General features: G+C 55.5%; 1 protein-coding gene across 1 annotated transcript in view; it reads right to left on the bottom strand.

Annotated features, from left to right (window-relative positions):
• The window catches only part of ALDH4A1 (aldehyde dehydrogenase 4 family member A1), a 31,442-nt gene that overhangs the window by 5,736 nt on the left and 6,476 nt on the right, over nt 1–19,230 (bottom strand). The window contains exons 2-9 of the mRNA XM_082402944.1: nt 15,733–15,826; nt 14,917–15,009; nt 8,876–8,923; nt 7,884–8,039; nt 6,176–6,325; nt 6,023–6,097; nt 4,714–4,901; nt 2,202–2,275 (exon numbers count right to left, since the gene is read on the bottom strand). Coding sequence (XP_082259070.1) covers nt 2,202–2,275; nt 4,714–4,901; nt 6,023–6,097; nt 6,176–6,325; nt 7,884–8,039; nt 8,876–8,923; nt 14,917–15,009; nt 15,733–15,826 — 878 coding nt within the window. The remainder of the gene's footprint in view (nt 1–2,201; nt 2,276–4,713; nt 4,902–6,022; nt 6,098–6,175; nt 6,326–7,883; nt 8,040–8,875; nt 8,924–14,916; nt 15,010–15,732; nt 15,827–19,230) is intronic.

Here is a 19,230-nt window from a genome sequence, read left to right as displayed (position 1 = left end):
GATGAGAAAACTGAGCCCTGGGGGTGCTGCCCAACATAAAGGCAGAGGAAGGACCAGAACCCAAGGCTCCCCAAAGCTGGTCCACTCCCTGCAGTGGGCACGGCTTCCTTTGAGCCTTCCCCTGACCCCCACCCAGCGAGAGGAGAGGGGGCCACCCCAGGTCCACGGCCAGGGCTGGCCCCTCTTCCTGATCCATAGTGGGGACACCCCTCCTCGATCTCCTTGGCATGAGGGAGCCTCGGCAGATCACTCCACCTTCCGGGCCTCGGTTTCCTCACTCAGTTAAACATCAGCTAACAGCAGCTCATGTTACAAAGCACTAAGTGCCAGACTCAGGTCAAAGCACTTTGAACTCCATTTCACTGAAGCCTCACAGCAACCTCCCATTATTATCCTATTTTAAAGACAAGAAAACTGAGGCACAGAGAGATTAAAGTCTCATACTCAAGGGGGGAAGTGGTAGAGTAAGTAGCGGTCTCTCTCCCTCAGGGAGATGGTGGGAAGGAGACAGAACAGAAAACCATGGACAGCTCACACAAGGGACTCACTGTCCCCCATCTCGTGAAGGCTGGACTGGGGCACACTGGGGAACTGGAAATTGGAGATGCAACAGCTGGCCCTGAGGAGCGTCACCTGCCCTGACACCCCCATCACAGCTCCCACCAGCTTAAGAGGCAAACTATTATATATAGGATGGATAAACAATAAAGTCCTACTGTATAGCACAAGGAACTAGATTCAATATCCTATGATAAATCATAATAGAAAAGAATATGAAAAAGAAAATATATATGTATAACTGAATCACTTTGCTGTACAGTGGAAATTAACCCAGTATTATAAAATCAACTATACTTCAGTAAAATTTTACAAAGTTCCCACCCGCTCAGGCGTGGGGTCCAGTCTCCCCGTGACCCCCCCTTTCACCCCCAGGAGCAAGAACGCTGAACCACCAGCTCCAGCTCTGCCATTACTGCACTGTGTGACCCTGGACAGCCCTCCCTCTCGAGAGGTCTCAGCATTTTCCCGGAGTGTGTTCCGTGAGAAACATGGTCCAGGGGGTCCTCTGTCAAAACAGGGTTGTGTAGTCCAAAGAGTTTGGGAAACACTGCACATCAGCCTTTGCTCTTGAAGATAAGCAATGCATATATTAGTGCATTAAAGGCTCTGAGAAGTCCTGCAGGTGAGGAATCCGTTTTACTTTAAACACAGAGCACGCCAAATGTCCTTGACCATGAAACTGTTTCTTTGTGGGAAAATTATTATTTTGACAAGACCTGGCCCTGCTGACCTCTCAGCCCCACCTCCTGCCACCCCCCTCCCTCCCTTCCCCAGCTACACTGGCCTTGTCTCTTCAAACACAAGCTCATTCCCACCTCATGGCCTCTGCATTTGCCATTTCCTTGGCCTAGATCTGGGCTGTGCAACAGGGTAACCACCAGCCACACGTGGCTATTTAAGTTCAAATTAATTAAAATTAAATGAAACAAAACTTTCACTTCCTCTGCCATGCCAGCCACGTTTCAAGTGCCCTGCGGCCACACGTGGCGAGTGGCTATACTATTGGACAGCACAGATACAGCCCATGTCCATTACTGCAGAAAGTTCTACTGGACAGTATGGGTGCCCATGATGGTCCATCCTCCGGACCTTTGTGAAGCTGGTTTCCTTTCATTGCTCAGGTTTCAGCGCAAACGTTCCCTCCCTGAAGAGGCTCCCCACCCCACCAGCCACCCTAAGTCACAGTCACCCACCACGCCCAGCCCTTGAGGGTCCCTGCCTGTCACCTCTTTGCCCTCCTTTAATTATCCACAGCCCTTCTCACTCCCTGACATCATTTATCTAGTTGTTTACTGTCTGCCTCCCGCTGTTGGAATAGAGGTTCGTTAACGGCTGGGTCTCTGGGTCTCATCATCCTTTGCATCCCCAGTGTCCAAAAAGTGCCTATGAACATACTTAATAATTTACTTGCTGAATGATGGATGGATGAATGAATGAATGAAAGAAAAAATGCACCCTCTGAGGCATAAATGCTCTGTGTAAGTGCCAGAGCAGGGGCTCCACCCTGAAGGAGCTCTCTGCGCCCGCAGGGCCGCCCCACCTCTGGGGGCATCACCTCCGCCTCGTCCTCTTTCATGGCGGCCAGGGCAGGGAGGGGTCCCTAGGGCTGTAGGGCAGGGCACGGGGAGAGGGGCCCTTACCTCCGGCCAGGCGTGGGAAGGTGTGGAACCGGTCCAGGTTCTGGGCCACCTGCCTCCACAGGTGTTTGAAGGTGCTAAAACCAGAGGACAGGGCAGTGACTAGGGAGCCGGACTCAGGCTCCTGAGAGGGTGAGGGGCCTGGGGGGTAGGGAGCAGGCCCTACCAGAGGAAGAGGCTGGAAAGCCCAGGGAGGAGCGCTAGGGTCAGCAGCCCCGCAGGAGGCGGGCAGGGGTCACAGCGGTGGTGGTGGTGGTGATGGGGATGGGGAACCCAGTAGGTGGTAGCAGCTGGAAATGGGCTGCACTCCGGGCCTACAAGGAGGGAGCAAGGGGAGGCCTGGTGGCAAGACAGTGCAGAGAAGGGCCAGGCTTTGAGGCCAGGGGATGCCGGGTTCGAGTCCTGACTCAGGCATACACGGTTGTGTGATCTTGCGCCCACCGCTTAACCTCTCTGAGCCTCAAATTCTGTGCCACATCTGGGAACTGGAAAGAACAATTCCACCTGGCAGGGCTGTTTTGTGAGGCTCTAATGTGAGTCAAGTGCTTAGGACAGTGCTGGGTATGCTATGGGTGCCTGATGGGGGACAGGCACCACCGTGGTCTGCGAGGGGCACCACGAGCTCACGCCCAGGCTCCAGAGAACCAAGGAGGGTCCTGGGAGAGGCAGCTCAGGCCCCTACCTCCTCCCTGGGCTCCAAGTGTGACCAACCTCAGCACCACAAAACAATAAAAATGCTAATCACCAGGGAGCTGGCGACACAGCAGCTAATACTAATTTATGACTTTCCTACCTTTAAGCCCGCTGCGCATCAGAGCATGGCAAATGGGGGCCAGGCCCGCTCCGCCCGCTAACAGGCAGAGACCCATGCGGCCCGTGGCTGGCAGAGCAGGCCTTTTGGAAAACAGCCCTCCTCAGCAATTCTAACGCTGCCATCGCCACCCGGCAAACCTTAGCAGGGGTTGTTGTTGCAGGGGAGCCTGAGGCCAGGCAGAGAGGGCGAGAAGCCACCACAGGTGTCCCTAGGACACCTGGAAGGCCCGGAGTGCAGACCCCAACATCTCCACCCAGATGACCCATGGGGGCCTCAAACTCAAAGTGACCAGCATGTGATTCACCTTCTTCCCAAGGCTCCCAGGTGCCCAGCCATCTGGGTTGCCCACCTCGGTGAATGATGCCCACCTCCTGCCCCGAGCCTGGATGTTCCCACTGAACCCCCCTGACCTTGACCCCACGGACAGGTGATCGAGTCTCCCTGCTACTGCCTCACTTGAATCAGTCCACCTCACCCCGTTCCCACGACTCCAACCGAGTTTAGGCACCCGCCATCCCTCCCCGGACGTGGACACCTCCTAACCCGTCTCCTGCTTCCACCCACTGGAGACTTGTGCTCAGAGTAGCCAGAGCGATCATCTAGATCAGAGGCTGCACACGCAGGGGCCCGGAGGGGCCGGAAAGAGAATGAGTGAGGCCGTCCAGGTAGGCAGAGACCCAGGGCCTGTCAGGACGGGGGGAACCAGAGACCTCCCGCCCGCCTCCAGCCAATGGTGCCACATGGAAATGCAGGCCCAGTGGGACCAGGTTCTTAAAAGAGGCCCAATATTTGGATTTTTACATGAAACTGTCCCAATGGTACAAGGTTGGTCCATCCCTATTAGGAGTCAAAGAACACAAAGCCACTTGCCAGGGCCCACTGGAGAGCTACCATCTGCAATCCCTGCTTGAAACAAAAGAAGTCTGATTAAGCCACGCCCCCTGCATGTAACTTTCCGTGGCTGCCATCATCCTCAGGATAAAGTCCAGACACCTTAGCAGGCTCATGGGGTCTTATAGTCACAAAGACTAAATCCCCCAAGAGGTAGGACCTTGTCCACTCCACATGTTCACTGCCCAATCTTAGCACCGGCAGAGCCTGGTACACATGGGGGCTCAATCAACACCAGCTGAGTGAGTGAGTGAGTGAATGAGCAGCTGTGATTGAACCATGTCCTGCCCCCACCCTCTGACCCTCGGCCCCCAGCTCCACACTCCAGCCCCACGGGACCACGTCCACCACCCAGAGCCCAACAGCTTCAGCCTTATGCCTCTGCATATGCTGTTCCCCCTCCTAGAACGTTCTCCTCCACCTCTGCCTGGACTACTCGTCTGCTTAGATGCCACCTCCTCCAGGAAGCCTTCCTGACTCTCCTCCTCCAATTTATCCCAAGCTCCCTTGTGCCCTTTCCAGGGACAGTGGTGGCATCGAAATCCATATCACCAAACACCTGTAGGCCGCTTCCAGCCTGTCACACACCTTCTTGTCCATTAACTAGTTTGGCCTTCACGATTACTCTGCACGGTAAGAATCATGACTACTGTCATATAGGTGAAGAAACAGGCTCAGAGAGGTGAAGTGGCTCACCCAGGGCCACACAGCACCTGACCTCTGGGCTCACAGCCCCAGCTCCCGGACAGGGGTCACGAGGCCTGGTGAGCGTCCCCAGGCCACCCTGCCCATCCCACCTCGGGGACTTACGGCACGCTGCCTGTGAAGTTGATGCCACACAGGTGCTCCGAGCTGGTGACAGTGTCCCCAAACGTGGGCCCGTCAGCTGGCACAAACTGGATGATGTTGGGGGGCAGACCGGCCTCCCGGAGGATGCGATAGACGGCATAGCTGGCCAGCATGGCAGTGTCACTGGGCTTCCACAGGACCACGTTGCCCTGCCCGGGAGGCACAGTGATGACTCATGAGGTCAGGGGCCACCAGCCCCAACTCCCACCCTACCCTGAAGCATGGCCATCCCTCACCTGGAGCCACCAGGACCCCATGCAGGCCAGAATGTCCCCTACCCAACCCCATTCCTACAGGTGCCCAGGTGCTGCACCCCAGGCCCTAGAAGCCCTTGTCAGTGAGCTCACACCCTGCCCTGTCTGCTCCCACATTCTGGCTACGAAAGGCTCCCTTCCTCCGGAAGCCTGTGCCCACCGGTCCTGCCAGCACCCCTCGGGCAGGTCTGTTCTGGGTGTTTCCAACTCGCTGGGTGCTCACGGGGCGAGGCTGGGCAAGTGCTCACAGGGCTCTGTCTGCACGTGTCCTGGACGAGGGCACGTGGGTGCCAGGTGTGTGTGCATCTGTCTGAGTGCAGATGCACGAGGATGGCCCTGTGCACGAGCACCCTTCCAGATCACCCAGCTGCCCCTGACAGCTGTCAGCCCTCCTCCTGCTGCGCCCTGAGCCACCCAGGACCTCTGAGGGTAGGGCTGCATCTCCCCCATCGATTGGGAGCCGATGGCCACCTTCCCCCTGATAACGAGTGGAGCCCATCGACTTCGAGACCACCTGCCCAGAGACAGACCAAGCCCAAATCCATACCTGTTCCGTCATTTGCTAGCCTTGCAACCCTGAAAAATAAGTCACCAGGCACAGAGCAAGCACTCAAAGGTGAGCTATAAGTATCATCATTAGTAGCAGCCCCTATATAACGCTAAGCCTGCACTGGGCCAGACCTGCCTGGCGTTAGATGCATCACAAGCATGGTCTCATTTGCTCCTCATGACCCTGTAATGTAAGTTTTTCTTTTATTTCCACTTTGTAGATGAGGAAACTGCCTCAGAGGAGGGCCGGGACTTGCCTGGGGTCTCCCAGACAGACTGGGGCAAAGCTGGGACCCAGACCAGCCTCTGACTCCCAAGCCTTTTCCACAGCCCCCAGCTGCCTCCACTTTCTGTGCTTCTCCCCGCGACTAGGGCTGGGACCCCAGGGGCTCTGACGTGGCCTCCTGTCTGTTGACAGGGGAGTGGTGACCCGTTCCCGCCACGCCCGCCTGCTGCCCACAGCTCACCATCAAGGCCGGCGCCCCCGCCAGGTTGCCGCCGATCGCAGTGAAGTTAAAGGGGGAGATGGCTGCCACGAAGCCCTGGGGAGGGAGGAGGTGGTGAGGCCAAGCCCAGGGCTTCCAGCAGCCCCCGATGCCCGCTCCACCACCGGGGGGTACCTCCAGCCCCCGGTACACCACGCTGTTGGTGCTGGGCGGCACGCTGATGGGCTGCTCCCCCTCCAGCTCCACGGCAAACTTGGCGTTGAATCGGAAGAAGTCAATGAGTTCGGCCGCGGCATCGATCTCTGCTTGGATCACCGTCTTCCCCTGTGAGGCGGGAGGGCCGGGGGGTCAGTGATGGAGGACGTGCCTCCCAATAGCCCTCTTCTGACACTGGACCCTGAGCCCATGGTGACACTGGGTTGCAGGTGCATTTGGGCCAAGAACCAGGAGACCTGAGGACTGTAAACATTTCCTTAGACTGTCTGATCCTCCTGACGGCGAACGTGAGCCGTGGGGAAAGGACTCTGGGCAGCAAGAATCGGGCTTTCTCGGATCGGGCGGCCCCTCCTGGGTCACTGGCAGCTGCTCACCCTGCTCAGGACGCACAGCAGGGGAAGCTGAGCTAAGATGCACTGCCTCCTGCTCTGCGTGGCCACCAGCTTCCGACAAGCTCCTGAGTCTTAAGGCAAATAAAGAGGCACCTTCACCTGGTCTTGGAGTGTGTGCGCCTCTTCCTGCCCAGGTGTGGCTCACCTGGGACACTCTGGAGCCCGACACCCACCCCAGGGGCTCTGCTGAATCAGGAGACACTTAGCCGGGTGTGGAGCTGTCATACCAGCTCCGTGCAGCAGAGGGCGCTCTCACTACATGATGGCGAACCGGAAGAGCGCTGGGGTGACCCAAACCCCCTAAGGCGAAACTAACCCTCTCTCAACTGCTAACGCCACTCCCTGGCTCAACATGGCATTCAACTCAAAAAACATCTATCAGGCACTTCTGTGACTCCAGGAAGACACGGTGCAAGATGCAGAAAGACAGAGAACACTAACATGTGATTACTATGCCCAAAAAACTTGTAAAGGGGAAACAAACACAAAGGAAGTCATTACACCCCGATGGAATCTGAGCTATAACCGACAGAGGAACAGCATGTTGGGGAAGGGGGGCGGGCACAAAGGTAGGACAGATCGTTATGGACTAAGAAGGTTCTAGAAGCCTCACAGAGGAGGTGCTATCTGGGCTACACCTTGACAGTTAAGAGTTCATGAGGCAGAGAAGACAGGGAGCATTCCAGGCAGGGGACCCGGGGCAGAGGCAGGAGATGGGATGTTTGAGGTGTCCAGGAGCCTTGCTAGGTCCAGGCTGGTGACATCATGGGCGGGATGGCCTGGCAGGAAAGGGCAGAGCGGCTGGTGAGCTGGACAGAGGTGGGAATGGAAGGGCTTGGGGGCTGGCTCAGGACTTGGGACGTGACCCTCAGCCAGAGGGAGCGATCTCGGTGGTTCATAAGGCTAGAGTGACCTGCTGGAGGTGTCACAGAAACCGCTCTGAGGGCTGCAGAGGTCTGATGGAGCCTGGAGGACCGTGTAGGGCAACTGTCAGTCCAGGCAAAGCACGACAAGGGCCTGGTCCAGGGCAGGGACAGAAGTGGATGGGAGGGGCCATTTCCAGAGCAGGACACGCAAGAGTAGTTCAATCCACCTTGTCTACAAAGTATATAGGTCTGTCCCCTCTCTGAGGCCTGGTCCCTCAAGGACACCTCCTGGGCTCCCGCACGCAGAGCAGGTGTGGGCACCCAGAAGCCGCTCAGCTGACACCTGCTGAATTGGATGGGGTACGATTGCCTCCCCTACATCCCCGGTTGTGCCGGTGGGCATCTCACCTGTCCCACCATGGTCTTGGCCAGGATCTCTGCCCTGCGTGGCCCACTCAGCATATCTGCCGCCTTTAGGAAGACCTGGGCCCGGTCTGCAACAGGCTTCAGGTCCCACTCTTTCCTGGCGGCCAAGGCGGCCTCGATGGCTCTGTGGAGCAGGGCCTGATGAAGAGGGAAAGGTTGGAGGCTTCCTCCTGCAGCAGGAAGGGTCCCAGAGGAGCGAGGGAGGGAGGAGAGATCTGGAGGTCACTCTTCACCCAGGGAAGACCCCTGGCTCCCTCGGCCCTCAGCCCCCTCCCCCTACAGCGGCAGACGCCCTGTCCCATGGCCAGCTGGGCTGCCCCAGGCTCCGATCCTGCCCTGCTACAGTCTGGAGGAGTCCGAGGGGCCTGCCAGGTAGGGCAACAGGCCAAGTACTTGCTCCGTTCTCTCTCGTGGTCTCATCAGGGCCTCCTCTTACTCCTGGGGCCTGGTGCTCCTGAACACGCTGTCCAGAGCCTCCAGCCCTTGAGGTCTGGGTCTGACCTTGCCCTTGCCAGGCCAGAACTGCAGCCAGAGACAGACAGCTGCCGCTGGCATCCCAGCTGCCAACTGCCCTCATCACCACGTGACACCAGCGCCTTGACGCCGTGGCCTCTCGCTGGCCCTCCCTGATGCCAAGTCTCTGCCTGGCTTTCCATCCACGATGCCTCCAATTTCCCTGACTCAGCCTTCCAGAACCCCCTCCCCCTCCCTAAATCAGGGTAGCCTCACAAGGGGCATGTGCGGGCATGTCCCAGCCCTGGCCAAAGCAGCTCTCATTAGGCTCAAGTTAACCCCGGCACGCCTGGCCCAGTCAAAGACACGTGCCCGGGGACGCCCTCAGTGCCAGCCGCCCCCCAGACACCCCCACCCTCCATGGCCCGAGAGGGGAGCAGTGACTGACCTCTACCCCCATGTCAGCAACTAACCAGACAAGACGGGGTAGCACCCCAACCCCAAAGTCGCCAGGGACTCACCTTGTCTGCGTAGCAGAACTTGGCCACCTTGTGTCCATGGTTAAAGGGCTGAAAGAAGAGAGAAGAGTGAGGCCGCTGTCCAGGAGGGAGGTGCCAGGGCAGGTGGGGATGGAGCCGGGCTCAGAGCTGGCATTCCAGGCCACTCGCTCTCTGCCCTCCAATCCCCATGATGCCTTCTCCAATCGCCCGGGCCCACGATGACCTCTCCACCTTGAGAGTTACGGGGGCACCTGCTGTTTGATGAGCTCTGGAAGGTTCACAGTGCAGGAGAAAGGTATGAACAGAACAGTCTTTGAGGGAAAGCATGGACGTTTTGGTCAGACACAGGTTCGAATCCCGGCTCTGCCCCCTCCTTACTAGCTGTGCAGCTTTCTGTAAACTGACTTTCCTTCTCCAAGTCTCCCCATCAGGGAAAGCATGGAGAGGAGGACCAAATGGGGTCACAGGTGAAAAGTTCCCCAACATAGATCCTGCCCTTACACCTGGGTCTGGCGTGAGGCTCGGGGGTGGGCTGTCACCACGGGAGGCCCTAGGCGATGCACTGCGTCGTGAAACACTCAGGATTTCTGCCACCCTCCAAGGCCCTAAAGGAACAGAGCAACTGCTTCTCGAGCCTCTTGCTTGGGACGCAGATTAACTTGTCTAAAAGGGATGAAGCCCAACAGACGTTTACAAACAGAACCCGGCAGTGCTGAACGTCAGCCTGGGCGACAAGGCGGGGGGAACACCACTTCTTTTCCGACCTATTTTTTACACCATAATTATCAGCACTTTCGCCACCTGTAAGTCTTCCAATGGAATGTTTAGGGGCTTCCTATCTAATGAGGCAGCCGCTAGTCACACATGCCTACTGGAGCTTCAACTCACGTGGCACAAGCCAGGTTTCATGTGCTCAATAACCACGTGGGGCTGGTGGCTGCCGAAGAGGACAGAGCAGATTCAGAACATTTCCACCATCATCTCAGAAAGTTCTACTGGGCAGCACTGGTCTGGTCTGAGTGCAAAGTGGCCCCCCCTGGCATGGTCACCTGTATCCTGTCTATACCTGAGATTGGCCTGTGACCCTTAGGGGCCGAGAAGCTGGGGACCCGGGCCCTTCGATTCAGCACATCCAATCCCAGTGGACTGCGGACACCCCAATCAGCAATACATCCCGGTAACAGAGCTCCTGCCCTCACGCCGCCACGGCCCCAAATGCCAGGGCTCCAAGGATGACACATGGCCAGGTCAGTGAGGTGGTATGGGAAATGAAAACCAGAAGTGCCCACCAGGGGGTTATCAAAATCCCAGTGTCTGGAAAAATATTCAGGTGCTGCAGTGGCCATGGAGGCCGGGGGAGCTGCAGGTGAGGTCGGGCTCTGGGCGGTTACAGAGACCAGGTGAGCGAGGCCGTGGGAGCCGCTCTGGGCTGACACCTGGCACACACCTGTGCAGACCTGCAGAGCCTGCGGACCCCAGGCTGTGCTGACACTCCAGGTGTGGGCCCTCCGGTTGCTGATCCAGCCGCAGGGGCTCTAGGATGCCTCTGTGGGTGACCCCTGCCCCAGGCCATCTTCGGAACCCTCAGAGTAGGGGCCCTGGGCCCGCCCCCTTAACCCTGCACGTGCTGCTCAGGGCTCCATCTGGACAGATGTGTGCTCAGCCCATTTGCAAAAGGGCCAGCCCTTCACTCCCCTAAATCAGGGACCTGTGAGTTTCCTGATCCGTCCAAAGCACATGCCAGGTCCCGGCTTCCTAAACTCCAAGCAGGTGGGTTTCTTAGGCCAATGTCATCATGGGGCTTGGAGCCCAGCTTCCCACACTAGCCCACCGTTAGCCCCTAAACCGCCTTGTGGAGAAATCCATCAGGAATAACGGAAGATGTTGTGTGGACCCCTCAGGATCTTTCTTGCCTGTGGGCAGGACTCAGTCAGTGATATCACAAAACCCCACATGGCACCTGCGTGACAACCGGGGTGGGTTAGCAGAAAGTCTCTTGACAAGGTAGTGAACAACTTCCAGTGGTTAAAAACAGTTCTGCCTCTCCCTTCTTTTAACTAGCTCTTTTTTACATGAACTAGCTGCAGGCCCCTGGTTAAGGAACAGTGATAGTTACTGTCAAAGCTAACATTAGTTTCCTGCGTGCAGGCACCAAGTGTTTGACACGGGTTAATCCGTTGAAACCTGACAACATCCCTCCACGGCATGACTGTTACCCCATTGTACATGTGAGAAAGCTGAGGCACAGAGAGGTCAAGCAGCTCAAAGATACATAACCAGCAAGTGGGCAGAAAGGGGCCTCCTCATGGTGACTAGGGTGGGATGCAGCTGGGTCTTAGGAAGATTCGAGAGGCCCAGCCTGAAAACCCTGAGGCTCCTTCTCCTTTGCCTCTGCTCCTCTGAGAGTTGGTGTCCTGCATCTTTCAACAGACCCACTTCCTTAGTTTATCTCGTCCTCTGTGGGGAGGTGTTCAATGCCCTCCCCACAGCTCCCAGCCCCGCAAAGAAAGATGCTTGTTGCCGGTTCCAAGTTCCAGGGCAGGTAATTCCGACTGGCCCAGCTGGGGTCAGGTGCCCATCCCTGGACCCAGCATCCCTCAGTGAGCAGCACTACACGATTTCAAAGGCTGCCCTGGCTCACCGCGTGGGGGCGGGCGAGGGGCTCATCAATTTGAGCAGACACCCCCCCCCCCAGACGCCCACTGTGCCTCTCCACCTCGCATGGAATCCTCAGTGCTTTGTTCCAAGCTGTTCCCACGGCTTCGTACACGACACCTTCCCCGGCCTCCCAGGCCCCCCACCTGCTGTGGACTCCTCATCGTGGCCCTCCACCCACCTTCCCATCCCAGCTCCCTGGCTGCCCACGGGCACCTGGCCCTCCAAACATCTATGTCCGGACTCACTTCTTCTGCCAAGCCCACACTCCTAATCCCTCCTCTATCCTGATATCAGAAAGCATTCCAGCGAGCAATGGGCTTTTTCGGAAAGTCTCACCCTCCTTAACCCCCTCCAATGGCTCCCTGGGCTCTTGGAAGAGGCTCTTAACCACAGCCAACAAGAACCACACGTGGGACTTCCCTGGTGGCGCAGTGGTTAAGAATCCGCCTGCCAATGCCGGGGACATGGGTTCGGGCCCTGGTCCAGGAAGATCCCACATGCCGCAGAGCAACTAAGCCCGTGTGCCACAACTACTGAGCCTGTGTGCTGCAACTACTGAAGCCCGCGAGCCTAGAGCCCGTGCTCTGCAACGAGAAGCCGTTGCAGTGAGAAGCCCATGCACTGCAACAAACAGTAGCCCCCGCTCTCTGCAACCAGAGAAAGTCCGCGTGCAGCAACGAGACCCCGCAGCCAAAAATAAATAAACGAACACATAAATAAATAACCACACCCGAATCCTCTGGCCCCACTGGCTTCCTCTCTGTTCTGCAGCTCACCCAGCCCCCTCCTGACTCTGCACCCGCAGACCCCTCTGCTGGCGATGAGTCCCCAGCCCATCTTCATCCCTGGGGTTCAACTCAGATGTCACCTCCTCAGAGAGGCCTGTGGACCACCTCACCTTACGTGGCCTCACATCTCCAGCCCATCACCTGTGCCTTCCACAGCCCCTCTCACCATCTGGAATTCTGTTTGTTTCTTTGCTGACATGTACACCAATCTCACTCTCCCCTAGGTCAGCACCGTGAGGGCAGAGCCATGTGCCATTTTCACCGCTGTGTCCCAGCATCCAGCCCGAGGTCTGGGGCCGAGGAGGCTTGGATGGATGAATGGATGGATGGGTGGGTTTTACTATCATGATTTACAAGTACCCCTCCTAGAAAGAGCTAAAGTCATCCTTTTAGAAACTGTTTTCCAACTTTAAACAGGTTTCTAGCTAATAATGCCATAGAGTAAACCACTTCGTTTACATACCGTGGCATTTATTTTGCAACTGGTTGCATTTGCACAAAGCTGGAAACTCCATATGTATCCATAACATCAAAACGTATATATATGTGTACACACACAAAGACACACATACACTTCCCTTTTGTTCATAGCCAAGGAGCATATCTGCTTTAAGCCTTTCTGGGCTAAAATTGTCATGGCCATAACAAGGGATAAAAAGGGATGGGGTGGTGCCTCTGCCTGGGGCTGGAGCAGACCCAGGGGTTCACCCTCAGGCCACCTTGTGGGGAAGCACTGCAGACTTCCATTCAGCCGTGAGTCCTGGTCAAGATCCCCAACTCTCACCAAAGAATGTCACTCTCACTCTTGAACAGACTGACAGTTGAGGCACCGGTATGGGTGCCATTTCTCAACTGTCAAGCCAGACTAGATGCCTCCTAGGGACTTGCTAGGAAAGGCAGGCTGTCTTATCACTGTCTCATTATCTAGCAAAATCCCCACTGAGAGAAAGACTTAAGGAGAATGCAGGAGGAACAGGCAGACCAGCTACTGCTCTGGCCGGGGCTCTGAGAGGCCTGCCAGGGCCAGAGAGGCAAGAGGGATGAGTGGAGAGGGCTGGGCTGGGGACTGGAGCTGCTAGAGGGTCACCCCACATGGGGGCTCATAGGAAGGCCACTTGTGTGGCCACATCTTCCTTCTCTCAAGAGAAGCCAGACATTTGCATTTGTACATGAAATCACCCCATGTTTAGGTTTTGGAAACAAAGCTTCCAGCTATCGATTTGCAGCCTGAGCTCTGGATGGAAAACCCACCCCAGCAGTGGACATGGGGCCTGCAGGGCGACCTCTGGGCATCCTCAGGCACTGGGCTTTGATGACATCCTCGGCCCACACGACAGTGTGTGAGAAGCAGCCCCACGAAACATCCGTGCATGAGATGTGTGACTCTTGTGGGGACTTGTCACATCACTGTGTCCTTCTGACACTTTCAGGAGAAATTTCTCTCTGGGCCCAGTATCAGAAATGGCTGTGCTTCTCCTACCACACAGTGGGGGATTTATTTCAGGAACACTCTGACTAGGGCAAGTGATGTGTTCGCCTCTCCGCTACAGACCAGGAGGCCTAAAGGCAAATCTGTGGCCATCTCCAGCAAGCACCTAGGGCCTCAGGATTTTGTGACCAGCAGGTCACAGCAAGAATATTATCTTGCTGCCATATGCTAATTAACACTCTGCTTTGAAATCCCCTTTAGAAATAGTCAGGGTGTGAATGAATTCATTTGAATCAAAATCAAGGGGATATGGTTCTGGGGAAACTGGATCCATCATCCCTGTTCCGTATCTAACTGTGCCACCCCAGGAGGGTCATTGATTGTCTCTGAGCTTCTCCCCTGATCTGTAAAATGGGCAGCTAACCTCCTGCTCTTCCAGCCTCCAAGAGGGGTGGCAGGGACTGAGGGAGGAGCTTGTGCAGAGGGGACAGGGTCTCAACAGATGTGTCTGTGGATGGAGTCTGGGCTCCAACAGGAGGGCTTCTAGGAGGAGGTGACACCTGGCCACGCCCTGGGTGCTTACCTCTGCTGAGCTCATTGTCAGCTAGACCACTGGTTCCCAAATACAGACCAGGACTTTGGTGACTTTCTTTGGAAGGATTATCTTTTTTTTTTAAGTATAGTTGATTTACAATATTGTGTTAGTTTCAGGTGTACAGCAAAGTGATTCAGTTATACATATTTTTTTTCAGGTTATTTTCCATTACAGGCTATTAAAAGATATCGAATATCGTTCCCTGTATTAGACAGTGAATCCTTGCTGCTTATCTACTGTATATATAGTAGTGTGTATCTGTTAACGGAAGGATTCTCCTTGATTCTGACATTCTATCCTTGCTTCCTACTCCCTAGGCTGGTGAGTGGGTCAACTTTTCCAAAGCGATGGCAAAGCTGGGGGCAGCTGCTGTTTTTAACTTCTTCTTGGCAGGCGCGATGTCGGCACCTTTTACGAGGGTCCCCTAAGACTGCCTTTGGAAGTTTTATACCGGTGCACGGAATTCAAAACCTTGCAGGGACTCTAAGTCCTTCTGGAGGCAGAGACCCCATGTTGCATGCTTATGTGCTGCCCGAGAGACAGACCCCAGATTCAGGGGAGAGGCTGAGCCCTGCCCGCCCACTGGACTTACCGACACCTGGTACTGCACGTCCGAAGTCCACACCTCCTCGTCCCCCACCACACACGGGACGGCTTCCGTCCGGCCCTTCAGCTCCTTCAAGGCCTGGGGAGAGGACGAGAGGTCAGATGAGCACTTCCTTCCCCTCTACTTCCCGCCTAAAACCCCGATGCAGTCTGCCAACGCGGACGCCCAGGAGGGAACAGAAATGAGGAGGGGGCCGGGCGGGGTCTGTGGTCAGAGCCGCTGTGCTTCCTCCCCAGGGGCAGGGGCAGACTCAGCTCCCACACTGTCACTTCCTGTCCTGCAGGAACGTAAGGCCAGTGTTGCCAGGTCTTCCCATTAGAGATAAGATTTAAAAACCTGTGTCTGAAATTTATGTGAAATCTCACAATTTTAGAACACTGGCAATTAATGGGAGAATTCTTTTTCTTCTTTTTTGGCCGCACCTTGCGGCTTTGCGGCTTGCGGATCTTAGTTCCCCGACCAGGGACTGAACCTGCGCCCTCGGCAGTGAAGGCGCAGATTCCTAACCACTGGACTGCCAGGGAATTCCCGGGAGAATGTGTTTAAGCATAAAATATCTGTGGACCTATGACCCCTGACCTGGCACCCCAAAGAGACCCAGGTTGCCACCCTGCTGCTCCCAGGTCCCCCACCCCCCTCCAGATGCACAGCTCTCCCCAGATTCCCAGTTTCCTTCCGGGGCTGGGAGCAGAGGCAGGAAGGCGTGGGTGGCTGTCGGCACGAAGAGGTATCATGGGGGCTGCTGAAGGCCATCTCTTCCCCAGGCCCTACACCACTGGGTGCCCCCCACCCTCCCATTACCTTCTGCAGTGCATCTCGCTCAGGGCTGCCCTGCGTGAATGCCAAGATGGGCTCGTTGGCCACCTTCAGGGAGGAGACGTGCTTCCAACACAGCCTGGGGAGCAAGGGTGGGGAACAGAGGTGGACAGGTCAGCAGCGGCCACCACCAGCCCCAGCCCTTCTATCTCCGACAGGGGGTCCTAGGTTGGCCCAGCATCTTGAAATCCAGGGCAACTACAGAACTGGGAGACGAGAACCAGCCTTGGGATCCAAAACCCAAGTTCAAGTCCAGATCCTGCCACTTTGTGTCCTCGGGCATGTGACCTGCCTCCTCCGAGCCTATTTCTCCACCTATCAAGTGAGAATAATCATAGAAACTCACATGGTTGCCTGAAGTTTTTTTGCTTTCTTTTGTTTTGTTTTGTTTCCCGGCCGCACTGCACGTCACATGGGATCTTAGTTCTGCGACCAGGGGTCGAACCTGTGCCCCCTGCAATGGAAGCGCAGAGTCCTAACCACTGGAACACCAGAGAAGTCCCTGGTTGCCTGAAGTTTAAATTCATAGGTGCAAAACCATGGCTTAGTGTTTTGCACATAGAGAAGGCTTATTCTCCCTTTATTTCCCCACAATGCAGACTTTCTTCCAAACGGACCCGAGTTACTTCTTTCTCTAAGCAGGAGAGTCAGAGCATTCCAGAGTTCAGTCTCATCAGAATGTGAAACAGCTGAGACTCCCCTGGCACAAAGCGCTGAGCTCCGGGGGGGCAAGAAGGGCCAAGAGGTGGGCCGTGAACTTGGAGGAGTGCTCTGAGCTCGGTTTACAGACACAGGGAGAGATGTTGTTGGGGTATGGGGTCCGATTCCTGGGTGCTGAGCTCCAAAAACTCCTTGCTCTGCAGACCCCATTCAATCTTAACCTGTATGACCTCACTGATTAGTGCCCACCAGTGGCCTCCACCCCTAATGTGTCTGGGGGTCCCAAGGTGGGAGGACAGGTGGGTAAGAGTCAGTCATTCCACTCATGGACGTAGAGAACAGACTTGTGGTTGCCAAGGGGGAGGGGGTTGGGGGAGGGATGCAGTGGGAGGTTGGGATTAGCAGATGTGAGCTACCGTATGGATATACGGATAAACAACAGCAAGGTCCTACTGTAGAGCGCAGGGAACTATATTCAATATCCTGTGATAAACCATAATGGAAAAGAATATTTAAAAAAAGAATGTATATATATGTATAACTGAATCACTCTGCTTTACAGCAGAAATTAACACAACATTGTAAATCAACTATACTTCAATTTAAAAATTTTTTTGTTAATGAAGAATTATTGTTCACAAGTGATCCCAAATAAGCCACACAGTATTCTATTGTCTTAATACTGGTGAAAATGGTATATAAACAAAATAACATATACTTAAATGAAAAGAGTTGTAAATACAGCCTTAAAATTTTTCAAAAACAAAACAAAACAAAAAGAGTCAGTCATTCCAGAACTGGAGGAACCCCAGTGGTGGGACTTCCCCTCCAGTCCTCAGTTTCCCCATCTGTAAATGAGGAAAATAATGAGGACAAAGCCCACCTAGGGCACATCAGATTTGATAACACCATCGTGGCATCCAAAGGGCCTCGCCAGTGGCACCGTGATAGAAATAAGGTAATTTTGATCCTAAAAGTAAAAAGACTAGGTCAAGATCAAGATCAAGAGAAACCTGGATGTGAATCCAGAAAAACCCAGATCTATCTCCCCCTGGTGTCAACACCCCACGGGCAGCACCCGTGGGTGGTCGAGTCGGATAACTGGTTGCCGAGGTAGGGAGGACACACACCTGGGGGACCATAGGACCTCCAGGGATGAAGGTGTTGGAAAGAACCTGTTATAGGATTTGGGTTATAGTAGGGTAATTTGGGGAGGGTTAAGGAAGCTGGGGCTGGCTCTGGATCAGGAAGCTTGGCAATTCTACGGTGGGGTGAAAGAGTAGCAGTTTCTCATTTGGCGAGAGGGGGGGACGCCTGGTACTTTGGGGGTGGCATGGTGACCTCTGTGCTTAGACAAAACTAAAAAGAGGGCCTGTTCTGTCCATTTCATCATGGCCTCCGGTGACCTTGTCTGAGGCTGGGTTTCTGCGAGGTTGCTTATGCCCAAGAGATCCAAACAGAACGGCTACGAGTACTGGGCACTTTTTTTTCTTTCTCACTGAGACCGGGTCTGGGGGCTCAGAGACCCAGCCTGGGAGGCCAGGAGGAAGGACACAAAAGCGGGGGCCGTGAGGGCGGGTCCTTCATTGATTCTACAAGGTTACTGGGCACCCGCTCCGTCTCTGGAGACACAGCGGTGACCAAGACAGCAAGGCCTGTGGTTGCATGCAGCTGACCTCCAGTGGGGGACGCAGGTAAGAAAGGAACACAGCGGTGACAAAGGGGATAGGAAAATGAGGAACGGGAAGGGCAGGACTGCTTCAGCGGGGGTGGTCAGGGAGGGCCTCTCGGAGGAGATGACCTCTGCCAGAGACCTGAAGGAGGTCTGAGAAGAGCTGGGAAGAGCGTTCCAGACAGAGGGACAAGCAAGGGGAAAGGCCCAGAGCAGGAAGCCTGAGTCAGGAAGAGCAGAAAGGGGCCTGTGCAGTGGAAGGGGAGGGAACGGACGGGGGAGGGAGCAGGGCCGGTTGCCCAGGAGGGCAAAGTGAGCCCTGGGGCTTTCTCCTGCTCCTCCCTCCAGGTCCACCCCAGCCCTACCCACCACACCCAAGGAAGCCAGCAAGCCTCAGGCCCCACCCTTCCCCAAACAGAGGAAGAAATGCAAGGCTCCTTCACCCTCTGTGCAGCTGTGTGACCTTCAGCTGGATTCCTCGGTATAACACGGAGACACCCATCTCCTGGGGTTATTCTGGAGATCTGAAGAAATAATAACGCAAAGCTACACGTGTGCCCAAAAACTGAAAATCCACACGGCCCCCTTCCACCTACTGCGGTGGGGAAGAATGGAGAGGCCAGAAAATTTCAGTGGCCACAGGTCTCAACAGCCCGGCAGGAAAGGGGAGGGCGGCGTCTACTCCTCCACCCCCTACCATCTGGAAGGTTCCAGATGCCTCTCTCTCTGCCTCAGTAGCAGCACACCACCACAAAGCAGTGAATCACATATCACCTGGTCCTCTTCAAGCCAGGAGAGAGCCGCTGCGTGCTGGGCTGGGAGCCAGAAGCGGGGCGGCCCAAGCCCTCTCTTGACCCCATGTCCTGGCGGGTGTGAAAAGCAAAGGCTCTGGAAGCAGACAGAGCCCGGACGGACCCCCACACCTGCTTGAGACCTCAGCACATTATTACAAACTCCACAGGCCTCTGTTTCCTCACCTGAAGAATGGGTGACACCATGTTCCTCACAGGGTCATTGTAAGGATGACAAGCCTTGCCTCTCCTCACCCTTCCTGCTCTTAGGTTTTCCTAAGAAACTGTAAAGGTCTTCCAGAATGTTTACTCCACCAGGCCAGGCTTTCAAAGGCAAACTGGTTCCCAGACACCCCCGAG

Source organism: Balaenoptera borealis (assembly GCF_965194805.1).
Source record: "Balaenoptera borealis genome assembly, chromosome: 1".
In the NCBI taxonomy this organism is placed as follows: Eukaryota; Metazoa; Chordata; class Mammalia; order Artiodactyla; family Balaenopteridae; genus Balaenoptera; species Balaenoptera borealis.
Note: the sequence above shows the minus strand (reverse complement) of the source record. Positions and strands in the feature narration are given on the sequence as shown.